Raw genomic sequence first — 20294 nt, 5'->3', positions numbered from 1 at the left:
GATGTAATGGTATATAATTGTTTTAGGGTGAACCTCCGCTGTAACTAAAGTGAAAATGTTTTGATGGCACACTTTAAAGTTTTTGTGTTTCTCACACTCTTACCACTTTGTAATCCTTTTTCTACAACGGCGGCCATATTGGGTCATTTCACTTACAGGCTTTTAAGGGGGGGGGGGGGGGGGTCATTCACCTTAGGGCTGTGATCCAATCACGTCCACATGTCAGTTTTTTAGGCGGACCAAATTGGAAGGTAAATTGCGGCACTCGTATGGACTAGCAGGTGTAAATAGACCTTGTGTCTGTTACCACCAGGTCCGATCAGAGGCAGCCGGGTGTAATGGCCCGTACACACGATCCGAATATCGTACAACTTTTTTGGCTTAATAGTCGCAAATAGAAATTAAATAGGTTACTAAAGTCGCAAAAATTCTCGTACGACAGAAAAAATAGAAAATCGGAAGTGATGTCATGTGTTGTATTTTCGGTCGACAACTGTACTGACTAAACAAAAATCGTCCGATCTGGCATTGTACAAGGAAAATTGTTGTGCTTGTTCGATCGAATAATATTAAATCGGATAAACTGTCGTCATCGGCTCTCGAAAGTAGTGTACACACAATCCAAAAATCATACGGATTCTTCTTCTTCTTCGGACAACAGTTTTCGTCCAATATTAAGATTGTGTTTAAGGGCCATAAGTTTTAGTTCACACTGAGGGCGGGTTTGAAATTGTGCTTCAGCTGAACTCGCACGATTTCAAACCCGCATTTCATTGCTACTTCAGGGGCGATATGACAGATATATATATTCACAGATGTTTATTGAAATTGCCTCTGAAGTCGCCAAAGCTAGTGCAGGAACTACTTTTGAAACTGCAAAGTTGGCATCGCACCCATTCTAACAGTGCCATTGGCGGCAATATGCCCCACTTTGTCATGTAATTTGTCAAATTGGCCAATGTGAACGTGGGCTAAAGGAATAGCAGTCAGTATACCCCCCAGACAGCCTTAGAGTAGAGCGGGGCTTGCCCATGTCTGCTTTTCATAAACGGACACAGACCTGTAATCTGCCTGCTCTGTTCAGCAGACAGTGCCTATGCAGAGAAGGGGGCACATGTAGATATTTAAAAAAAACAGTACAGCTTTGACCAAAGTTGAATAACACCCTACAGGCAATCTGCATTCCTCCCAAAGCCTGACTGAAAAGCTCTCACAGGTAGCATCAGCCCATCGTGCCTTGATGCTAAAACACCCCCAGTCAATTCAAAACATGTGCTCTCTCCCTCCCCAGCTGCAATAGATCCAAGCTCAGCAATACTGCAGTGGAGGAGATGGTGAACTGCGCATGTGTGGGGAGTAGAGAGCTCACTCCAGTGGTAGTAGAGAGCTCACTCCAGTGGTAGTAGAGCGCTCACTCCAGTGGTAGTAGAGCGCTCACTCCAGTGGTAGTAGAGCGCTCACTCCAGTGGTAGTAGAGCGCTCACTCCAGTGGTAGTAGAGCGCTCACTCCAGTGGTAGTAGAGAGCTCACTCCAGTGGTAGTAGAGAGCTCACTCCAGTGGTAGTAGAGAGCTCACTCCAGTGGTAGTAGAGAGCTCACTCCAGTGGTAGTAGAGAGCTCACTCCAGTGGTAGTAGGGGAGCAGTAACGGCTGGGAGGATCTTAGCAACAAGGCAGGAAGGGATGAGAAAAAGCAAGCGAGGGAGAAAAATGTTCACTCCTGTGACGGTAAGCAGTAACAACGAGGCCTCACTTAGCAACATCCATTTTTCATTAAGCTTCAGGAGGTATGCAAATGGCCTACACCTATATCAAGGTCTTTATTTAACTTTGGTCATCGCTGCAATTTTGTTTTTATCTGCTGGGGCTCCTCATGTGCACAAGCACTTTTTATATTTTTGGTAAAAAGTGAACTTGCCCTTTAAACTTTACAGAGGTGAGGCTCTTTAGATGGAAGTCTATCAGTCTGCCCAGCAAGGAATGCACACACTCATATCATTCATTCTGACATTTCAGGATAATGGTCCTTTGTGCCGGTTACAGAATACTCCACTCCAGAAGAAACTTCTCCAGTTTTCTGGGAAAGAATACGTAGAAAATCTTATACTGATATACCAAATCCTCAGGGGATTCAGCAGACACCATAGCGGAAAGCAGCTTTTTGTGCACTACCGTGTAAAAGTAGAAAGCATAATACATAATGCAAAGAGATAACTTTCCACAGACAGATGGGGGGGGAGGGGCAGTTCTCTCTGCTCCAGAATACTCCTATGGCTGGGGCGGGCGGATAAACGGAGGAGGAAGCTGTGACTGCAGCACTGCATTGACACTTCCTTGTATCCTATGGATGGGGGGGAGGGGTCCACTGTTTTACTCGAGGTCCTGCAGGTTTATTGTGCTTCCTGTAAATTGTGAACTGTCTGAGGCGGCGTCATCCTCGGTGGAGGCGTGGGGCTCCTAGGGAAAAAAAACAAGACATAATTATTTTATTAAACTGCTACTAAATGTTTACAGAGCCAAAATGCTTCAAGTGACAAAGTCTGATACCTGTAGGATATGCACTGGTAGATCGACTGTGAGCTGAGCATGATCGACTGTGAGCTGAGCATGCGCTGCTGGAGACTGGGCGCTCAGCTGGAAAGGCAGATCGCTGTCCCCGGAAGGATCATCCTACAGACAAGGAAAACATTGTAGCTTCATTATTTGCATGTCTGTGTAGTGTTTTGTTTATATCTATAATAAGGAAAGTGTAATACTTCTGCATAGTAAGAGGTGCACATTAACCACTTCAATACCGGACATTTTCACCCCATTTCTGCCCAGGCCAATTTCAGATTTCTGCACTGTCACACTTTGAATGACAAATACTCATGCAATACTGTACTCAAATTACCTTTTTTTTTTATTCTTATCTTTTTGAGACAGATTTCTAGAACTAGTTGCCGCCTGCTACAAGGAGGCCGTTCCCTGCATAGAATATATATTATAGTTCTCTGCGGCTAACAGAACGGAGTCTGAAAAAAGCCCAGCACTCAAGGTCACTTGCCAGCTATCCTGACAAGGTCCTGTCTAGCATGGCAGGTTTAGGGTGACCATGCTAGATGGCTGCAGTCAGGGGCCCGTATTCAGTGACGAGTTACGACGGCGTATCTCCGGATACGCCGTCGTAACTCTGAGTGTGCAGGGTCGTATCTATGCGCCTGATTCGTAGAATCAGTTACGCATAGATTTCCCTAAGATCCGACCGGCGTAAGTCTCTTACACCATTGTATCTTAGGCTGCATATTTAGGCTGGCCGCTAGGTGGCGCTTCCGTAGATTTACAAGAGGAATATGCAAATTAGGTAGATACGCCGATTCAGAAACTTACGTCCGCCCGGTGCATTTTTTTACGTCGTTTGCGTAAGGCTTTTTTCGGTGTAAAGTTACCCCTCATAAAGCAGGGGTAAGTCATGTTAGGTATGGACGACGGAAACACACGAACAGCGTTGTATTTTACGCCGTTTATGTAAGTCGTTTGCGAATAGGGCTATACGTAAGTTACCTTCACGTCGAAAGCATTGACAGTTTGCGGCATAATTTGGAGCATGCGCACTTGGAAACTTTCACGGACGGCGCATGCGCTGTTCGTAAAAAACGTAAAATACGTGGGGCCACAAGTAATTTAGATAAAACACGCCCACATCATCCACATTTGAATTAGGCGGGCTTACGCCGACACATTTACACTACCCCGCCGCAACTTAGGGCGCAAGTTCTTTCTGAATACGGAACTTGCACCCTAAGTTACGACGGCGTAATGTATCGGAGATACGTTACGCCCGCCGATAGATACGCAATTGTATCTGAATCCGGGCCAGTAAGAAAACACGTGCTAGCAAAAATGGGTTAGTCATTCATACCAGTGGTCATCAACCCTGTCCTCAGGGGGCCCACTAACAGGCCAGGTTTTATGTATTACCTTGGAGAGATACAGACTAGAATACTGCAATCACTGAGCATCAAATTATATCACCTGTCATGTTATCTTGCAAACCTGGCCTGTTAGTGGGCCCTGAGGACAGGGTTGATGACCACTGCTTTACACAGCAAAGCCATTCTCAGCCATGGTTCAGTGAAACGTTAGGGTTCCTCCAAAGGCTTCTAGGAGACCCTTGAGCTGTGGCCGATTGACCTCCCATCTATTCTAGATGTTCCAAGTCGGTCCTGACCTTTCCTTTTTTTTTGTGTGTGCGCCATTCAGTATTCTACGATTTTAAAAAATGAACTTCTACGCAAAGTGGTAACAAAGCCATGACAACAAACATGCAGAGCCGCCTGCGCCAGTGTTGGTACAAAATTCCAGTAAGGGAAGTCTTACCTGAAGAAGCTGGATCTGTACATACTGAGCCCCTGTGGCTGGGTCCCGTAACGTCAGGCCACCATTTGGCATAACAACACTGTTCCCTATCCGGTTACCAGTCGGAGACACTTGTTTTGTACTTTTATTTTTCTTCTGAGTAGGTGAAGTGCCTAAAAATTTACAGACAACACATTTACATTAGATGTTAAATAAGTCAATACAGAAAAAAGGGTGCATGCAGTAACTGTCCAGTAAACAATGTGGCGGCCAACAATGGAAAACAGGCAAAAAAAAAAAAAAGACAGAAGCGAGCGGTGGCATTTGATTGCTGGGTTCTCAGTCTTAGAGCGGGGGATGCGGACTCCAACTTGGGCAAGTATGGAAAAAAAAAAAATCCAACACTTCTCTTTTAATGCCTCAATTAACCGTTTAAAATCTGCTAAATACATTTCCAGGTGCATCAAAACTAAAAGGTGTGCCAAGTAGGGATGAGCTCCGGTGTGTTCGCACAGTCCACGTGCAGAGCCCGCCAGGAAGTCTGCACAGCGCTGCGCTAACCATAGGTAGGGAGACATTTCCCAATCTCTGCAGCAGAGTATCGGGAAATGTCTCCCTGCCTGTGATTAGTGTAGCGCCGTGCAGACTTCCTGGCGGGCTCTGCACGTGGACTGGGCGAATACGCCGGAGTTCATCCCTAGTGCCAAATCATAAGCCACAGCCCAAATAGAAAGCCTTTCCCATTTTGTAAAAATCCACCTCCTAGTCATGTGAAAAAATACAAAAAAAAGTTTTGCACATGTGGTCTCTGCCAAGCCAAAAGGGAGAGATTTACTAAGACTGGATCACTCAGAGTCTAGTACAGCTGTGTATGGTAGGCAATCAGCTTCTACCTTCAGATTGTTCAAGTAAACCGAAAAAAATTAAAACTGGAAGCGGATTGGTTTCTATGCAGAGCTGCACCAGATTTTGCACTCTCCAGTTTTAGTGAATCAACCCCAAAGTGTCCTGAAAGAACGACATTAGCAGATTGTTCAGTAGGCAGGCCACCACTGTATGAATCTTAGTCCCCTATGTGCCTATGGCAGAGACCACAAGACCAGAACCTTAGCACTGGTCACCTGACCAGAAGGGCCTGTTGTCAAAAGGAAAAAAAAAAAAAAAATGCAAAAGTTTTCCCTTTTTTTCCTGATTTAAGGAGCAAAACGAACAACAGTGGTACCTTGGATTATGAGCATAATTTGTTCCAGAAGCATGATTGTAATCCAAAGCACTCATATCAAAGCAGAAATGGTAACAAAATACAAAAAATTCCACGCCATCTAAATTGAAGGAGCCAACACTACCAATGGACAAATGGTGAAATAACAGAACAAACATAAAAAGTGTAGAGCAGGGGTCTTCAAACTACAAACTACAATTCCCATCATGCCTAGTCATGTCTGAGTGTCAAGAGTTTTACAACTTTCTTTAGGATGAGATCTCTGCTCACCTGAGCTGCTGCTGCCACCTTTCTTTTTGCTCTTCACCAGCTGGATGGCTCTGTAGTCTGTCCTAGCCGATCCACCACTCTCCTGCTAAGACAGGGATAAGATTTAGAGGAAGTCCACATCCTGCCAGGACCATGGCACTTCTGTCTCAAAGTCCAAAGACTCAAAAATAAAATAAAAAATAAAAATTATGCACTTTTTTTAATGAACCAATTTCTCCAGGCAGTTACACACACTTCATTCTCGTACACACGATCGGACTTCCATCGGACAAAACCGTGGATTTTTGTCTGAAAAGGCATTGGCCGTGAATTTGTTCTGTATACAGACGGCAGAACATTTTCAGCCAACATTCACAAAACTACGTGTTTTTTCTGCTCTTTAGCCCCACCCTTTGGGCAACTTATGCCAATGTTGTCTGATGGTTAGCATTGGTTCGGAGCATGCTTGTGTACACACGATCGGATAATCCGAACGGAACACATTTGTTGTCAGACAATTTGAGAGCATGGACAGCCAACATTTGTTGTTGGAAATTCCGACAATTGTCCGAAGGATGTTGGCTGTCCGTGCTCTCAAATTGTCCGGCAACAAATGTGTTCCGTTCGGATTATCCGATCGTGTGTACACAAGAAAAAACACATCCATCACACAATTGTTGTTGGAATATTCGATCGGGTGTACGGGCCTCAACACTGACCAGCATTTACCATGGATCTATACCTTAAAGTGTTAACTATAAATAAATAAAAAAAACACAACAAAACACACCCCACACAATTTGTTGGTAAAATATAATGTTACAGTAACGCTTTAAAAAATTGTGCACGTCCATGCAACAACAAACGATGTAAATTTTACTATCCATAGGCGATCCCTTAAAAAGGAGAAGTCCAGCCTGAGCTCGTTTGTCTGGGCTTCTCCTAAGAATCACAGGGCGCATTTCGGCCGATAGCGGGGCACTTTTAACCCCCGCTAGCAGCCAAGAAAGGGTTAAAAACCGCCCACCCGATTTCAATGGACAGCAGCGGTAAACACACCGCTCCAAAGATGAGGCTAGCAGGACTTTTTTTAGTCCTGCTAGCGCAACGCTCCAGTGGGAAAGCCCTCAGGCTTTCCCACTGGAGTGAATGACAGCTGTTTTAGGGCGGATTGCAGACGCTAGAGCGCCTGCAATAAAGGGGTCTTACGGGTCACCACTTTAGAGTTATACAGGACAACTGTTGCTAGAAATACTGCCCATGATTTTGACGTTCATGGTGATAAAAGCATTATTAATTTCATCATCTACGTTTATTATTTGGGCAGTGCAATTACATTTTGTTTATTTTGCACTTTATAAGCTCCTGCTTATGGACAAATACCTCCGCAAAAATTACAGTAAAGCTGCGCTAAAAATAGCAGCACTTTACCGCCTGCGCCCCAGTGTGAAAGCAGCCCAATTTTTTTTTTTTTTTACACAATTGATTTAACATTTTCCCAAGATTCCATACTTTTTCCCCCAGGGGTTTTATATAGCATCCTAAAAACATCACCCTCACTTAGTACTCCCCTTAAGAGCCCTCAGCCCTGATGTAACAGTGGGCTGACTTTTGGGAGGAGTTATGCAAATATTGAAAGTCCTTGATGGGTGGGTGTCAGTCTGGAAGAGTGGGTGTTCCTAGGCAGGCTGTTTGCATGCAGACCACCGTAGGAAAAATGCTGACATGTGACACCAAGGCTCCATGATTACAAGAACTGAAATCTAATGAATAAAGGGGCCTGTCAAAGCTAGATGATGCTGGGTGTCCTCCAGTTAGGAAATGGGACGGGCTGTGTCCGGCATGCTGCAGCTTCTAATGCATCGAATGAGAAGCTCACAGTGTGCAGTGAGAGTAAGCAGTTTCTGTAAAGGACAAGAGCCGGTACAACTGTGCAAGACTGAGGAGAAGGCTATGGTTTAGCTTTACGCATCACAAGCATTTGTGCACATGAAGAAAGAACGCTGCTCTCTCAAATAGCCCATGTAACAGAGGTACGGAGCGGCCTCGGCCCCTGGGGCAGGATCGCACCCTATGAGTAAGCCCCGGGGGGCAGGGTGAAACACGTCAGTGGGGGGCGCCTTTTTTTTGGGCAGGCAACTAGGCTGAGGCCGCTCCATACACGTGCTGGTCGTGAGAGCAGCATTCTTCTTTATTCATGTGCACACTACTCTCTGGATGAGAAGACCAGCACCCCCTTGTTTCTGCGGATCACAGGAATAGAGATTCTTCCTCAGCTTTGAGCGGCGCTCCAAGTCTATGCTGAGCTCGCAATCACAAGCATGTATATGTTTGACTATGCAATTATTAAAGACAGCTCCACATTATAAAACATGAGACTATAAACTCTTACCAATACTGAATTTCCAGCCACAATGAAATCCACCTCCTTCTGTGCGCTGTAGCTGCCCGCGGCGCTGGGGAACACAAACTGCGTCACGACTTTACTGCCTTCCTGCTGATCTACAACCTCCGAGCTGTGCAGAAGGCTTCTCTCCGCTTTGATCTGCGTCAGCAATTCTGGCATTGAGCCGCTGGCCCCCAGGCTAACGGAAGGCGTCAGGCTAGCTGAATCTATAGTCAGGCTATTAGTGGAGGTCAATGCATGCAAATCTTGGTTGGAGCTTCTCATAGATAAGGAAGCCAGGGAGCCCAGTGCCTCGGCATTCACAGTCTGTACATCATCCAAGTTCAGATTTCCCTGCTGGAGGATGGAGGCCGCTGCGCTAAGCAGGAGGGAGCTGTCCAGGCTGCTGTGGTTCTCGTTGTTGGACGCCAGCACCAAGGGGTCAACGGGATGTACCAAAGAGATACTGTCGGCCGACAGGCTGCCGCCCAGGGTGGACCTCACAGAAGATACATCGATGGTCAGTATTCCAGAGTTGACAAGGGTCAGGTCAGCCGAGATTCCAGAACCATTTGAGGACACATTGGTGAAGAGAGACGAGATGTCCAGATTACTGAGGTCACTTTGCCCTGAGCTTATGAGTTCACTGCTGGGGGTGAGGGAGCTGGGGGCTTCCAGGTCTGCGAGGCAAGAGAGCACAGGTCAGCAACACAGGAGACCACTTTAAAGTAGTTGTTAAGTAAACCAAAGTACAACATTGAATAGATAAATGTGAACATTTAATAGATCAATATTTGTATACTCAAGATAACTCGTCTAGATATCCCCTTGACAATTTGAAAACTGCAGGTCAAAATTATCGTTTTTTTTATCCCTGAGCAATTCACGGACCTGCAGATGGGCGTATCAATATCCGGGGCATCACGTCATAACCGGAAGTGACGTTTGCCGACGAGCATCTGAGTTTCCAAGGTGATAAATTGCTATCATAGACCCGGCAGCATTACGTCACTTCCCCCTTCCCCCAGCCGAGCTCTGCGTTCAATCAGAAGGGGTGAGGGATGGGCATGGGATGTGGATTTAAACTGACCATGGAAGATGCATGCACAATGTGCTTGTATCTCTGAACAGGATGGCGAAGGGACTAAACTGACCACGCCAGCATGGATCTACTTCCATGGTTGGCGTGGTCAGTTTTATACTAGGGAACTGGCAGGATCAACCAGGCAATAGAGACAAAATAGTAGTTGTACTGTGAGCAGGTGGCAGCTCCAGGCGACGTACCTGTATGTCGCAGCTTTCTTCTGTGCCCCTTCACCAGACCCGTGCTGTGGTCACAGCACGAGCTTGGCAGCTGGTTTTGGCTGAAATCAGCTGATCGACTGTCGCCAAATCAAACACAGGAGTTGCAGAACTCTGTACTACGAACAGCAATCTGGGCGTTTCTTCGCCCTGCAAAGCTATTATAAAAATTCATATATAATATATATATATATATATATATATACATACATACATACATATACACACACACACACACACACATTTTTATAATAGCTTTGCAGGGCGAAGAAACGCCCAGATTGCTATATATATATATATATATATATATATATATATATATATATATATATATATATATATATATATATATATATATATATATATATATATATATATACACATACATATATACAAATACACAAACACACATACACATCATAGTTTGTAGACTAGAACTTTTGCACAAACCAATATACATACACTGCAATTTTCTTTTAATCAAAAGGCATGTAGCAGAATACAATTTGGCGTACATTTAAGAAGAATCTAGATTTTATTGTTCTATAACAAAATAGAACCTATTGGGGGGGGGGTTCCCTCAAAATTGTCAGTCTCTTCGTTTACAGTGCAAAAAAAAATCAAAAACCCAGTCTTGATCAAAGACCACCGAAATAGAGCTCAGTTTAAAAAAAGAAATAAAAAATAATTATAAAAATGTAATTTGGGTACAGCATTGCATGACTGCGCAATTGGCAGTTAAAGTAGCGCAGTGCTAAATAGCAAAAAATGGTCTGGTCATGAAAGGGGGTAAAACCTTCCAGAGGTAAAGTGGAGGTTCACCCAAAAAATTAATTTTTAACATTACATTCAGCCGAGTTGTCCTAATGACAATAGGCTGTTTTTTTCCCCCCGTACATATCGTATTTTCACCGCCGCTTCCAGGTATGTCTTCTGCGGGACTGGGCGTTCCTATCTGATTGACAGGCTTCCGACCGTTGCATACTACGCTTCACGAGTTGCCGAAAGAAGCCGAACGTCGGTGCGCAGGCGTCGTATAGAGCCGCACCGACGTTCGGCTTCTGTCGGCAACTCGTGACATGCTGTATGCGACGGTCGGAAGCCTGTCAATCAGATAGGAACGCCCAGTGCTGCAGAAGACACAGCCGGAAGCGGCGGTGAAAATACGGTATGTACGGGAAAAAAAAAAAAAAAACAGCCGATTGTCATTAGGACAACTCGGCTGAATGTAATGTTAAAAATTTATTTTTGGGTGAACCCCTGCTTTAAGCCTATGGATTGTGTCAATGGCATTAGTTTAAAAAATAAGTCCCATGCAGAGCAGCACCGAAACTTATGGTGCTTTCGACCAAGTTTACAACTTCAAGGGGAACTTCTAATGAGCACAATAGATAGCCGTACACAAATATAATCAATCAGTGTGTAAGAATTCATCAGCACTCCAAAAACACATTTCCACAATTTAGTGCAAGTCCATAATGTCACAAAGGTCAAGCTGCCACAGGCATTTATGGACATGTGCAGATGACCTGCATTCGACCTCCTCCTGACCTGCAGGCTTGGCATTCCCACTTAAGAGTGCAAAACCTGTTTAAAGCAAACAAAAGCCTGCCGATGCAATGCAATTATTCTCACTAATTCTCACTAATCTACAGCACCCCTAAAGTGATATTGTGCTCCGGGGAACTGAGAGTGAAACTAGTACTCATACTGACGAAGCACAAACCAGGCTGCTATTAAAATGTGATGCAGGTATAATAGTGTAAACTTTGGCCCAGATTCACAAACGACTTACGCCAACGTATTTTCTTATACGCCGCGTAAGTTCTAGGATGCGCCGTCGTATCTATGCGCCGTATTCTTAAAACCAGAAACGCCTGAATTCTGGCTCCATCCGACCGACGTAAGTCTCCTACGCCATCGTATTTTGGGTGCATATTTACGCTGGCCGCTACCATTGATTTACGCGTTGAATATGTAAATGACCTAGATACGCCGATTCACGAACGTACTTGCGCCCGTCGCAGTAAGCTACGCCGTTTACGCAAGGCGTACGTCCGGCGTAAAGTTATCCCTCATAAAGCAGGGGTAAGTCATGTTAGGGTATGGACGTCGGAACAGCCGTCGGAATTTACGTTGTTTGCTCAAGTCGTACGTGAATGGGACTGGGCGTAGGTTACGTTCACGTCGTACGCATTGAGCCCTCGTATCTTAGGGAGTATATGCGACGTGATTCTGAGCATGCGTGCGCATGCGCCGTTCGTTCAGCCATTCATTTACATGGGGTCACGGTTATTTTTAATACAACACGCCCACTACCTACCAAATTTTAATTTTACACTTTGTGTTAGGTGAATGTTGAGTTTTAAATATTTTGCCAATTTAGGTGCCGCTTGTTATAAGATTGCAGGTATAAAAGAAAAACAATTTACAAATTGGCCTCATCAGAATCTGCCAGCCTGTTTGAGGCCCACCGATGACCATTCTCACCTTGGCCGTGCTGCTTAACCATGTGGGACTTCAGGCTCTGTTTGGATGTGAAGATCTTGCTGCAGTTGGACACAGAACATCGAGCTTTGGAGGCATCCACATCCTGAAGGTGCTTCTTTGAATGGATGTACAGACTGCTACGAGCAGAGAACTTGGCGCCACAGCCTGAGGATGAAGCACAAAGAAAGCCGTTCAGAGTCTACTCACGTATGAGCGCTACTAAGAGATTAGCGTAGTGCTGTATCTGCATCTAAACTGGCGATATGAAGAAACCCCAACACCATCTCAGAATACCAACCTCGTGATAAAACATCCAGGGTTTGACTCCATACACAGCACCAATATCCAGGCAGATATTAAAGCCGAGCTCCACCCAAAAAAGGGAGCTCAGCTTGTCTGCCCCCCCCCCCCATTGCCACATTTGGGTGGGTTATCAAATCAGGTACCTGGTCCTAACAGGTGCCCGCTCCCACTTCCGTCTCAGTTTGGCCCCTCCCCCATCCCTTGCAGCCTTCTGGGACACTTCACAGGTCCAAGATGCTGACACCTAAACATTCTTTTACCTTAAATGCAAGGAATGCTATAAGGTAAAAAAATGTTTAGGCTTTACAACCACCATTAGGAAGTGTAATGTGACCTCCTTGTTGGTCCTCATACATATATACTGCCTTTCAAGCTGTTTTTTGTAATTCCAACATGTGCTTGCGTTCTTATGGGAATGTTTAGTTCAGGGCAAGATCAGTTAAAATTTTATGAACTACAGTCTTAAAAGTCATTCCACAGATATTCAATTGGGTTTAAGTGGTTGTAAAGCCAACCACAGAACTTGCACTTACAGGTAAGCCTAGATTAAGGCTTACCTGTAGGTGCAAGAAATATCTCCTTAACTTACACGGTTAAGGAAATATTTTGACAAAACAACGGGCACCGCCATGTAGGGCGCATGCGCGCCATAGACAACGGCTCAGGCGCACTGAGCGTGCCGTTTTTGTGAATGGCATCAGAGATTAATGCCGCATTTTTTCGCGCATGCGTGGGGATCTGCCGGTCTCGCACGCATGCACAGGAGTGACGTCATCGCCGCTCCGGCCAATCGCAGCACCGGAGCGGCGAAAACAGAAAGAAGCTCCAGGGGACATGGCGGTGGATGGGACCGAGGCGGATTTCGGGGGCTTCGGTCTCAAGTAAGTGCCACATGAGCTAGTATGCTGTGCATACTAGCTCATTATGCCTTTCTCTTGCAGGTGTTTAAAAAAAAAAAAAAAAAAAAAAAAAAAAAATGTATGCCGGGTTTACTTCCTCTTTAAGTCTGGGCTCTGACTAGGCCATGTAAGGACATTTACCTTTTTCTCCTTCAACCACTGTGTGCTCATTGTTCCTGTGTGCTTTGGGTCATTGTCATGTTGGAAGGTAAACCTTCTTCCCCCATTGATAACTTTCAATCAGCAGATTTTCCTCATGTACCGTATTTATCGGCGTATACCGCGCACTTTTTTGCCCTGAAAATCAGGGCAAAATCGTGGGTGCGCAGTATACGCCGATACCCGCGCCGAGTTTGAATACTGCGCCGACATATACCGAGCGCAGTACACTCGTGTATTGTCGGGCAGTCTCGGCTCCTCCCGCACTGACGTCCTGGACGTACAGGACGTCAGCGCTAGAGTAGCCGAGCCTGCCCGACAATACACGAGTGTACTGCGCTCTGTATATGTCGGCGCAGTATTCAAACTCGGCGCGGGAAACGAGCGGCGAGGACGCCGCAGAAGGACGCCGGACCCGATGAAGAGGACACCCGAAGCCGCAGACGGACCCGACGAGGCCGCCGCGCAAGACACCAAAACTGTAAGTACAAAAGAAAAAAAACTTTTTTCCACAGGAATTCGGGGCAACTTTAGGGGTGCGCGCTATACGCCGGAGCGCACAATACCCTGATAAATACGGTATTTGACGGTATTTTGCCCAATCCATTTTCCGCCCAGGAGGGGTGATTCTTTTCTATACTCACTGTATCTAGATCTAGACACACACACACACACACACACACACTTATATATATATATATAAAAATGTAATAAAGTAAATGAGATATAGATAGTTCTCAGAACAGGAAGAGTTTACCCCGTCTATGAATGCAATGAAGTGGCTTACCATCCACGGGGCACTCAAAAGGTTTAGTGCCCAGGTGAGTAATCTTGTGGCCTTTCAAGTGCTCCGCTCTAGTGAACGACTTCCCGCAGCCTTCTACAGGACACGGGTACGGCCGGTCATCTTCGTGTTTCCTTGAATACAAAAACAGTAAATTGATTTAATGTCACCCACAGAAAACATCCATCGTGTTTATACTCCATTATCCTGCTACTGCAACAAACTATTCATGTGTGTTATTCAGGAAAAACTGATGTATCCGAGAGGCTCTCTCAAAAATGAAAAGAAGACTCTCACCAGGACTTGGTCATGTTTTTAGTAACTGGAAACACTAAAGTACACACATCGGATAATTTGACGGGAATTGTGTGATGACAGGCTGTTGTCGGAAAAATAGGATTTTTTGTACTCACCGTAAAATCCATTTCTCTAAGTTCATGGACGGACACAGCAGCATTGACCTTAGGAAGGATATATAACCCTAATGTCAATGCTGCTGTGTCCGGCCATGAACGGAAGAGAAATCCGACCGTTTGTACGCTCCATCAGACAATTGTTGTCAGACTTTCCGTCAACCAATGTGGGATAGCATGCTTTAAATTTGTCTGCCAACAATTGTGTGTTGTCAGATTATGCGATTGTGTGTAAAGAACAAACACGCATGCCCAGAAGCAATGCCCACCACAACACAACATTAGCAAAAGTTGCCCAAAGGGTGGCGCTAAAGAGCTGAAAAAACACGTAGTTGTGTGTTTGCTGGCCAACAATTCTTTCCTGTTTGTATGCAAGACAAGTTCCTGGCCAACGCCCTTCGGACAAAAGTCCTACACTTTGTCCAATGAAAATCTGATCGTGTGTACGAGGCTTTACACTGCATATTGCACCCAACCACATACAATATTACGGAATCCGTACCTTTTATGCCTTAGCAGCTTTGACATACTTGTGAAGGAGACACCGCAGCTTTCATAGTCACAGATAAAAGGTCTCTCACCTGTAGGGTAAGTAGTGAAATCAGATTACATAGGAAGCAAAGATCCCTCACCCAAAAGAGACAAACTTTATATATCTAATAAAGAGTCTAATATAAACAAATGTAGAGGTTATTCTGTATATAAAATCTGCAACACTTAAAGTGAAAGTCCATGCAAAAGCTGAAATCCCTGCATCTATAGACACCAGGGATCCAACACGGACCTCTCTATCCCTGTTTACAACATATGCCCGATCACACACACTATATAGATAGATATATATATATTTCAAAGTTGAAAAATTGTGCTTAGGCATTAACATCTATTTTACCCTTAGGCACAAAGGGGTTAAAATAAAAAATTAAAGTATAACTAAATGCACTTTTTTTTTTAAATCTTGGATAGGAGGAGAGAATTAGAACACATTATTGTTTTTTTTTTTTTATATTTTAGTAGTTTTTTTTTATAGCCGTCTGTGTCCTCGTTAGGGGAGAGTAACCTCTACGTTTTCTGTTTACCACTGAAATAGAAAGTAAAAGAAAAGCCCAAATTTGGGTTGCCTGGATCAGCGTTTCTCAACCCCAGTCCTCAAGGCGCCCCAACAGGTCATGTTTTCAGGCTTTCCATTTATTTTGCACAGGGGATTTGATCAGTTTCACTGCCTTAGTAATTATCACAGCCGTTTCATCTGAGGGAAATCCTGAAAACATGATTTGTTGGGGCGCCTGGAGGACTGAAGTTGAGAAACACTGATCTGGATTTACACCAACTCCCGTCAGTGCCGACACCTCTTACTGAGCTCCCTGCAGAAGTGCAGCTCCTGGAACACTGACCTGTGTGGCTCCGTAGGTGGATCTTCAGGCGGCAGGCTTTATCATACTGCTTGTTGCAGCCAGGAAAAGAGCAAACAAACTGTTCCTGTTCCCGGACATGAGCTCTGTGATGGGAGAACAAGGCAGTCACTGTAATAAACGTCTTGTCACAACCTATAGGAAACAAAAAGGTTTTTGTTTATTTTACTGCATTCAAATTGTAAAAAATAGTCACAACTGACAAAAAGCAGCCACTAGAGCCTTCGCATTCCACAAATACCATCCGGGTGTAAAGGCGATTCTCTGACATTAGTACTTTAATGCTTTCAAGAAACATGTAACTTTGCTCAGACTTTCTAGATATAGATACATTTAAAAAAAAAAATTCTACAGGTTGCATGTTTTGAGTTATAGAGGTTTAGGGCTAGAATTATTGCTCTCGCTCGAACGATCGTGGCGATCCCTCACGTGTGGTCTGCACACGTATGCGTTCACTTCTGCGCGTGAGCTCGTAGGGATTGGGGCGCTTTAAAAAATGTTATTACTTATTTTACTTTATTTTATCGATTTAAAAAATAAAATAAATTGGGTCACTTTAATTCCTATTACAATGAATGTAAACATCTTAGGACTCCCGGCCAATCGGGTCTCAGGATCTACTTCCTGTTTGGCCAGCAGGAAAAGCCCCGGCTCTTCCTTTGGCAAGCTCATCTCTTCATCTCACTCCAGATCCCATCTGCCTCCTTGCGGTAAGGCCTCCGATAGCCGCCTTTCCGTCCATCTCCCGTGAGTGACGGGGGCAGGTTTGTTTGCCCCCAAAATATTGAGCACCAGCTGCCACTGAATGACTCAACCCCCCCACCTATTGAGAATCACAGTACAACCTTTGTTAACCACTTAATTACTGGGCACTTAAACCCCCTTCGTGCACAGACCAATTATCAGCTTTTAGAGCCGACACATTTCGAATAACAATTGCGCGGTCATACAACACTGTACCCAAATTATATTTTTATAGTTTTTTTCACACAAATAGAGCTTTCTTTTGGTGGTATTTTATCATCTCTGCGATTTTTCATGGACACCAGGTAATCCTTACTGCAGGGTTCCTTCACTTTTAGAAGCCAGGCAATCTGTATGGCAGGGGTCCCCTCCTCCCCCCAGGCAACATTTATGGCACCTTCATGGAAGCCAAGAAAACTTTACACTGTGGTCACTACACCTCCCGGAAGCCAGGCTTTCTTTTGCAGGGTTTCTATAGCAGCGTCTATGGCGGGGTTACAACACCTCCATGGAAGGCAGCAACATTTATGGCAGGGTTCCTACACCTCCATGGAAGCCTAGCAACGTCTGTGCCAGGGTTCTTATACCACCCTAACCCTGGAAGCCAGGCAGTGTCTTAGGTGAGGTTTCTACACCATGGAAAGCTGGGCAAGATCCATGGTGGGGAGGGTATACCCCCAGAAGACATGCAGAGTCTATGGTGGAGTTCCTACACCTCCATGGAAACCTAACAATGTCTAGGGCAGGGTTCCTACACATCCCCCCTAAAACAAGGTAGTGTCTTTGGTGAGGATGGTATACCCCCAGAAGTCAGGAAGCGTGTATGACTGGGTTCCTACACCTCTATGGAAGCCAGCAACATTTATGGCAGGGTTCCTACACCCTCAGGAGGCCAGGAAACCTTTAACAGTGGGTTTCCGACACCCTCAGGAGGCCAGGAAACCTTTTTGAAGGGGGTTCATACACCCTCTGAAACACTCCCTTTATAGGGGGTTCCTACACCGCCAGAGGCCAGGGAACCTTTATAGTGGGGTTCCTACATACCCTTGAACATTTACAGTGGAATTCCTACACCCCCATGGAAGTCAGACAATCTTTAAGATGGGGTTCCTTCACTTCTGCAAGCCAGACCACCTTTATGATGGGGTTCCTACACCTCAGCTAGGCAACATCTATGGCAGGATTCCTACACCCCCATGGAGGCCAGACGGGCATCTTTGGTGGAGTTCCTAAACCCTCTGAAGCCAGGAAACCTATATGGAGGGGTTCATACACCCTCAGAGGCCGGGAAACCTTTATGGAGGGGTTCATACACCCTCTGTAGCCAGGAAACCTTTATAGGGGGTTGCTACACTGCCAGGGAACCTTTATAGTGGGGTTCCTACACTGCCAGATGCAAGGGAACCTTTATATTGGGGTTTCTACACCATCAGAGGCCAGGGAACCTTTATAGTGGGGTTCCTACACTGCCAGATGCAAGGGAACCTTTATAGTGCGGTTTCTACACCATCAGAGGCCAGGGAACATTTACGGTAGAGCTCCTACACCCCCATGGAGGAGAAACCTTCAACAGTGGGGTTCCTACACTTTCAGAGGACAGGAAGCCTTTATGGATTATGTTCCTTCACCCTCAGAGGCCAGGAAACCTTTAACGGTGGGGCTCCTACACCCTCTGAAGCCAGAAAACCTTTATAGTGGGGTTCCTAGACCACCACAGGCCAGGGGATCTTTATAGTGGGGTTCCTACACCGCCAGAGAACCTTTATAGTGGGGTTCCTACACCGCCAGGGAACCTTTATAGTGGGGTTCCTACACCGCCAGAGGCCAGGGAACCTGTATAGTGGGGTTCCTACACCGCCAGAGGCCAGGGAACCTTTACGGTAGAGCTCCTACACCCCCATGGAGTAGAAACCTTTAACGGTGGGGTTTCTACACCCTCAGAGGCCAGGAAACCTTTATAGTGTTCTTACACCCTTAGAGGCCAGGAACCCTTAAATGTGGGGTTCTTACATCCTCAGAGGCCAGGAAACCTTTAACGGTGGGGTTCCTACACTGCCAGAGAACCTTTATAGTGGGGTTCCTACACCGCCAGAGGCAAGGGAACCTTTATAGTGGGGTTCCTACACCGCCAGAGGCAAGGGAACCTTTACGGTGGAGCTCCTACACCCCCTGGAATCTTTACAGTGGAGTTCCTACACCCCCATGGAGGAGAAACCTTTAACGATTAGGGTTCCTACACCCCCATGGAGGAGAAACCTTTAACGATTAGGGTCCCTACACCCTCAGAGGTTAGGACACCTTTACCAGTGGGGTTCCTACACCCTGAGAACTCTGCCAATCCTCACAGCGGGTATGCCCGCCACCACGTACCCTCGAATTCGCACTTGTAGGGCCTCTCGGGCTCGAAGTGAGTCTTTCGGTGGGCTCCCAGCTTGGTGGCGGTGGGGAAGGCCTCCTCGCAGGCCTCGCACCGGAAGAGGTTCTCTTGCTCGTGGGCCTTGAGGTGGGCTTTGAGGTTGTAGACGGTGGTGAAGCTCTTGCCGCAGCCGGGGGCCTGGCACGGGAAGGGTCTCCGCTTGCCGTGGGATTGGACGTGTCTCCTTAGCTTGTAGAGGGTGGTGAAGGACCAGCCGCAGTCCTCCTCTTCGCACTTGTAGGGTCTCCGCTCCTCCGTGTGGCTCAGCAGGTGAACCTTCAGCTGTTGCTTGCGGTCGAAGGCCTTGGCACAGCCGGGCTCGGGGCAGCGGAAGACCAGGAGGACCCCCTTCCTGGCCAGGTCCAGGGCCTCCCCCAGATTCACCTGAAGCTCCCCGATATCCTCCACCAGGAAGCCGTCCACCTGCTCTTCCTTCAGCACCATGTCCACGTCCTCCAGGGAGTCGGGGAAGCCGCTCTGGGGCCCCGGGCCGCTCCCGCACGGCTCCTCCTCCTCCTCCCAGCTCTGGTGGGGGGTGGCCGGCGCGCTGCTACTCCCACCCCGGGGCTGCGGCCTAGTCCCGGGGGCCTCGCAGCTCTCCAGGCTCAGCACGCCGTTCTCTAGCCGGACGGTGACGAAGGACGGCAGCAACCCTTGCTCCGGAGCCAGGCCGGGCCGGGGGGCCTCCCCGCCGAGGCTGACCACCATGTAGACGGGGTACGGGGAAGGGGCGGGGGTGGCGACCGCGGCGGCCTCTTCCTCACCGTCTTCCGTTCCGTCGCAGGGGACGAGGAGCCCCGGGCCGCCATCTTGGTGCCGCTGCCCCGCTGACGGCCCCTGGATTTCCATCTTGGTGTCCCTGTAGCATCAAGTGCGCGCGGAGGGAGACGAGGAGGGGGAAGCGGTCAGGCATCGCGGTGATTCAAACCCATCCGCCGTTGCTTGGCGACGGGCCGCCGGGACTATTTTTCTGAGGGCTGAGGGGGTTTCCTATGGCAACCAATCAGTAAAGAGAGACCGGGGCCGAAAAAACGAAAAGTGCTGACCACTAAGGCGTGCAGCTGTTTCTCATGGCAACCAATGAGCTGTGAGGGAGCAGGGTTTCCAACCCCTGCAGCATTTTTTACTGACAAAACATGGGAAATTTACTGGCGGACAGTGGCGGCTGGTGCTTAAAA

The 20294-nt window shown here is 46.6% G+C and overlaps 1 protein-coding gene across 3 annotated transcripts; it reads right to left on the bottom strand.

Annotated features, from left to right (window-relative positions):
* Window positions 1-896: 896 nt before the first annotated feature.
* ZXDC (ZXD family zinc finger C) lies at window positions 897-20010 on the bottom strand. Of its 3 annotated transcripts, none has more exons than XM_040358887.1 (10): window positions 19071-20008; window positions 15939-16091; window positions 15047-15125; window positions 14135-14265; window positions 11987-12151; window positions 8201-8874; window positions 5830-5914; window positions 4359-4510; window positions 2547-2669; window positions 897-2456 (listed from the first exon to the last, which is right to left on the bottom strand). In XM_040358887.1, the coding sequence occupies exons 1-10, from the start codon at window positions 19963-19965 to the stop codon at window positions 2370-2372; spliced, it is 2544 nt and encodes an 847-aa protein (XP_040214821.1). In that variant the 5' UTR covers window positions 19966-20008; the 3' UTR covers window positions 897-2369. The 3 variants fall into 3 exon arrangements, with proteins under 3 accessions (XP_040214821.1, XP_040214822.1, XP_040214823.1); XM_040358888.1 differs by having other exon boundaries at window positions 5830-5911; XM_040358889.1 differs by lacking the exons at window positions 897-2456; window positions 2547-2669; window positions 4359-4510 and having other exon boundaries at window positions 5901-5989; window positions 19071-20010.
* Between the last annotated feature and the right edge of the window lie 284 nt (window positions 20011-20294).

This window comes from Rana temporaria, chromosome 7 (genome assembly GCF_905171775.1).
Source record: "Rana temporaria chromosome 7, aRanTem1.1, whole genome shotgun sequence".
Lineage (NCBI taxonomy): Eukaryota > Metazoa > Chordata > Amphibia > Anura > Ranidae > Rana > Rana temporaria.
This window is presented reverse-complemented; position numbering and strand designations above follow the sequence as displayed.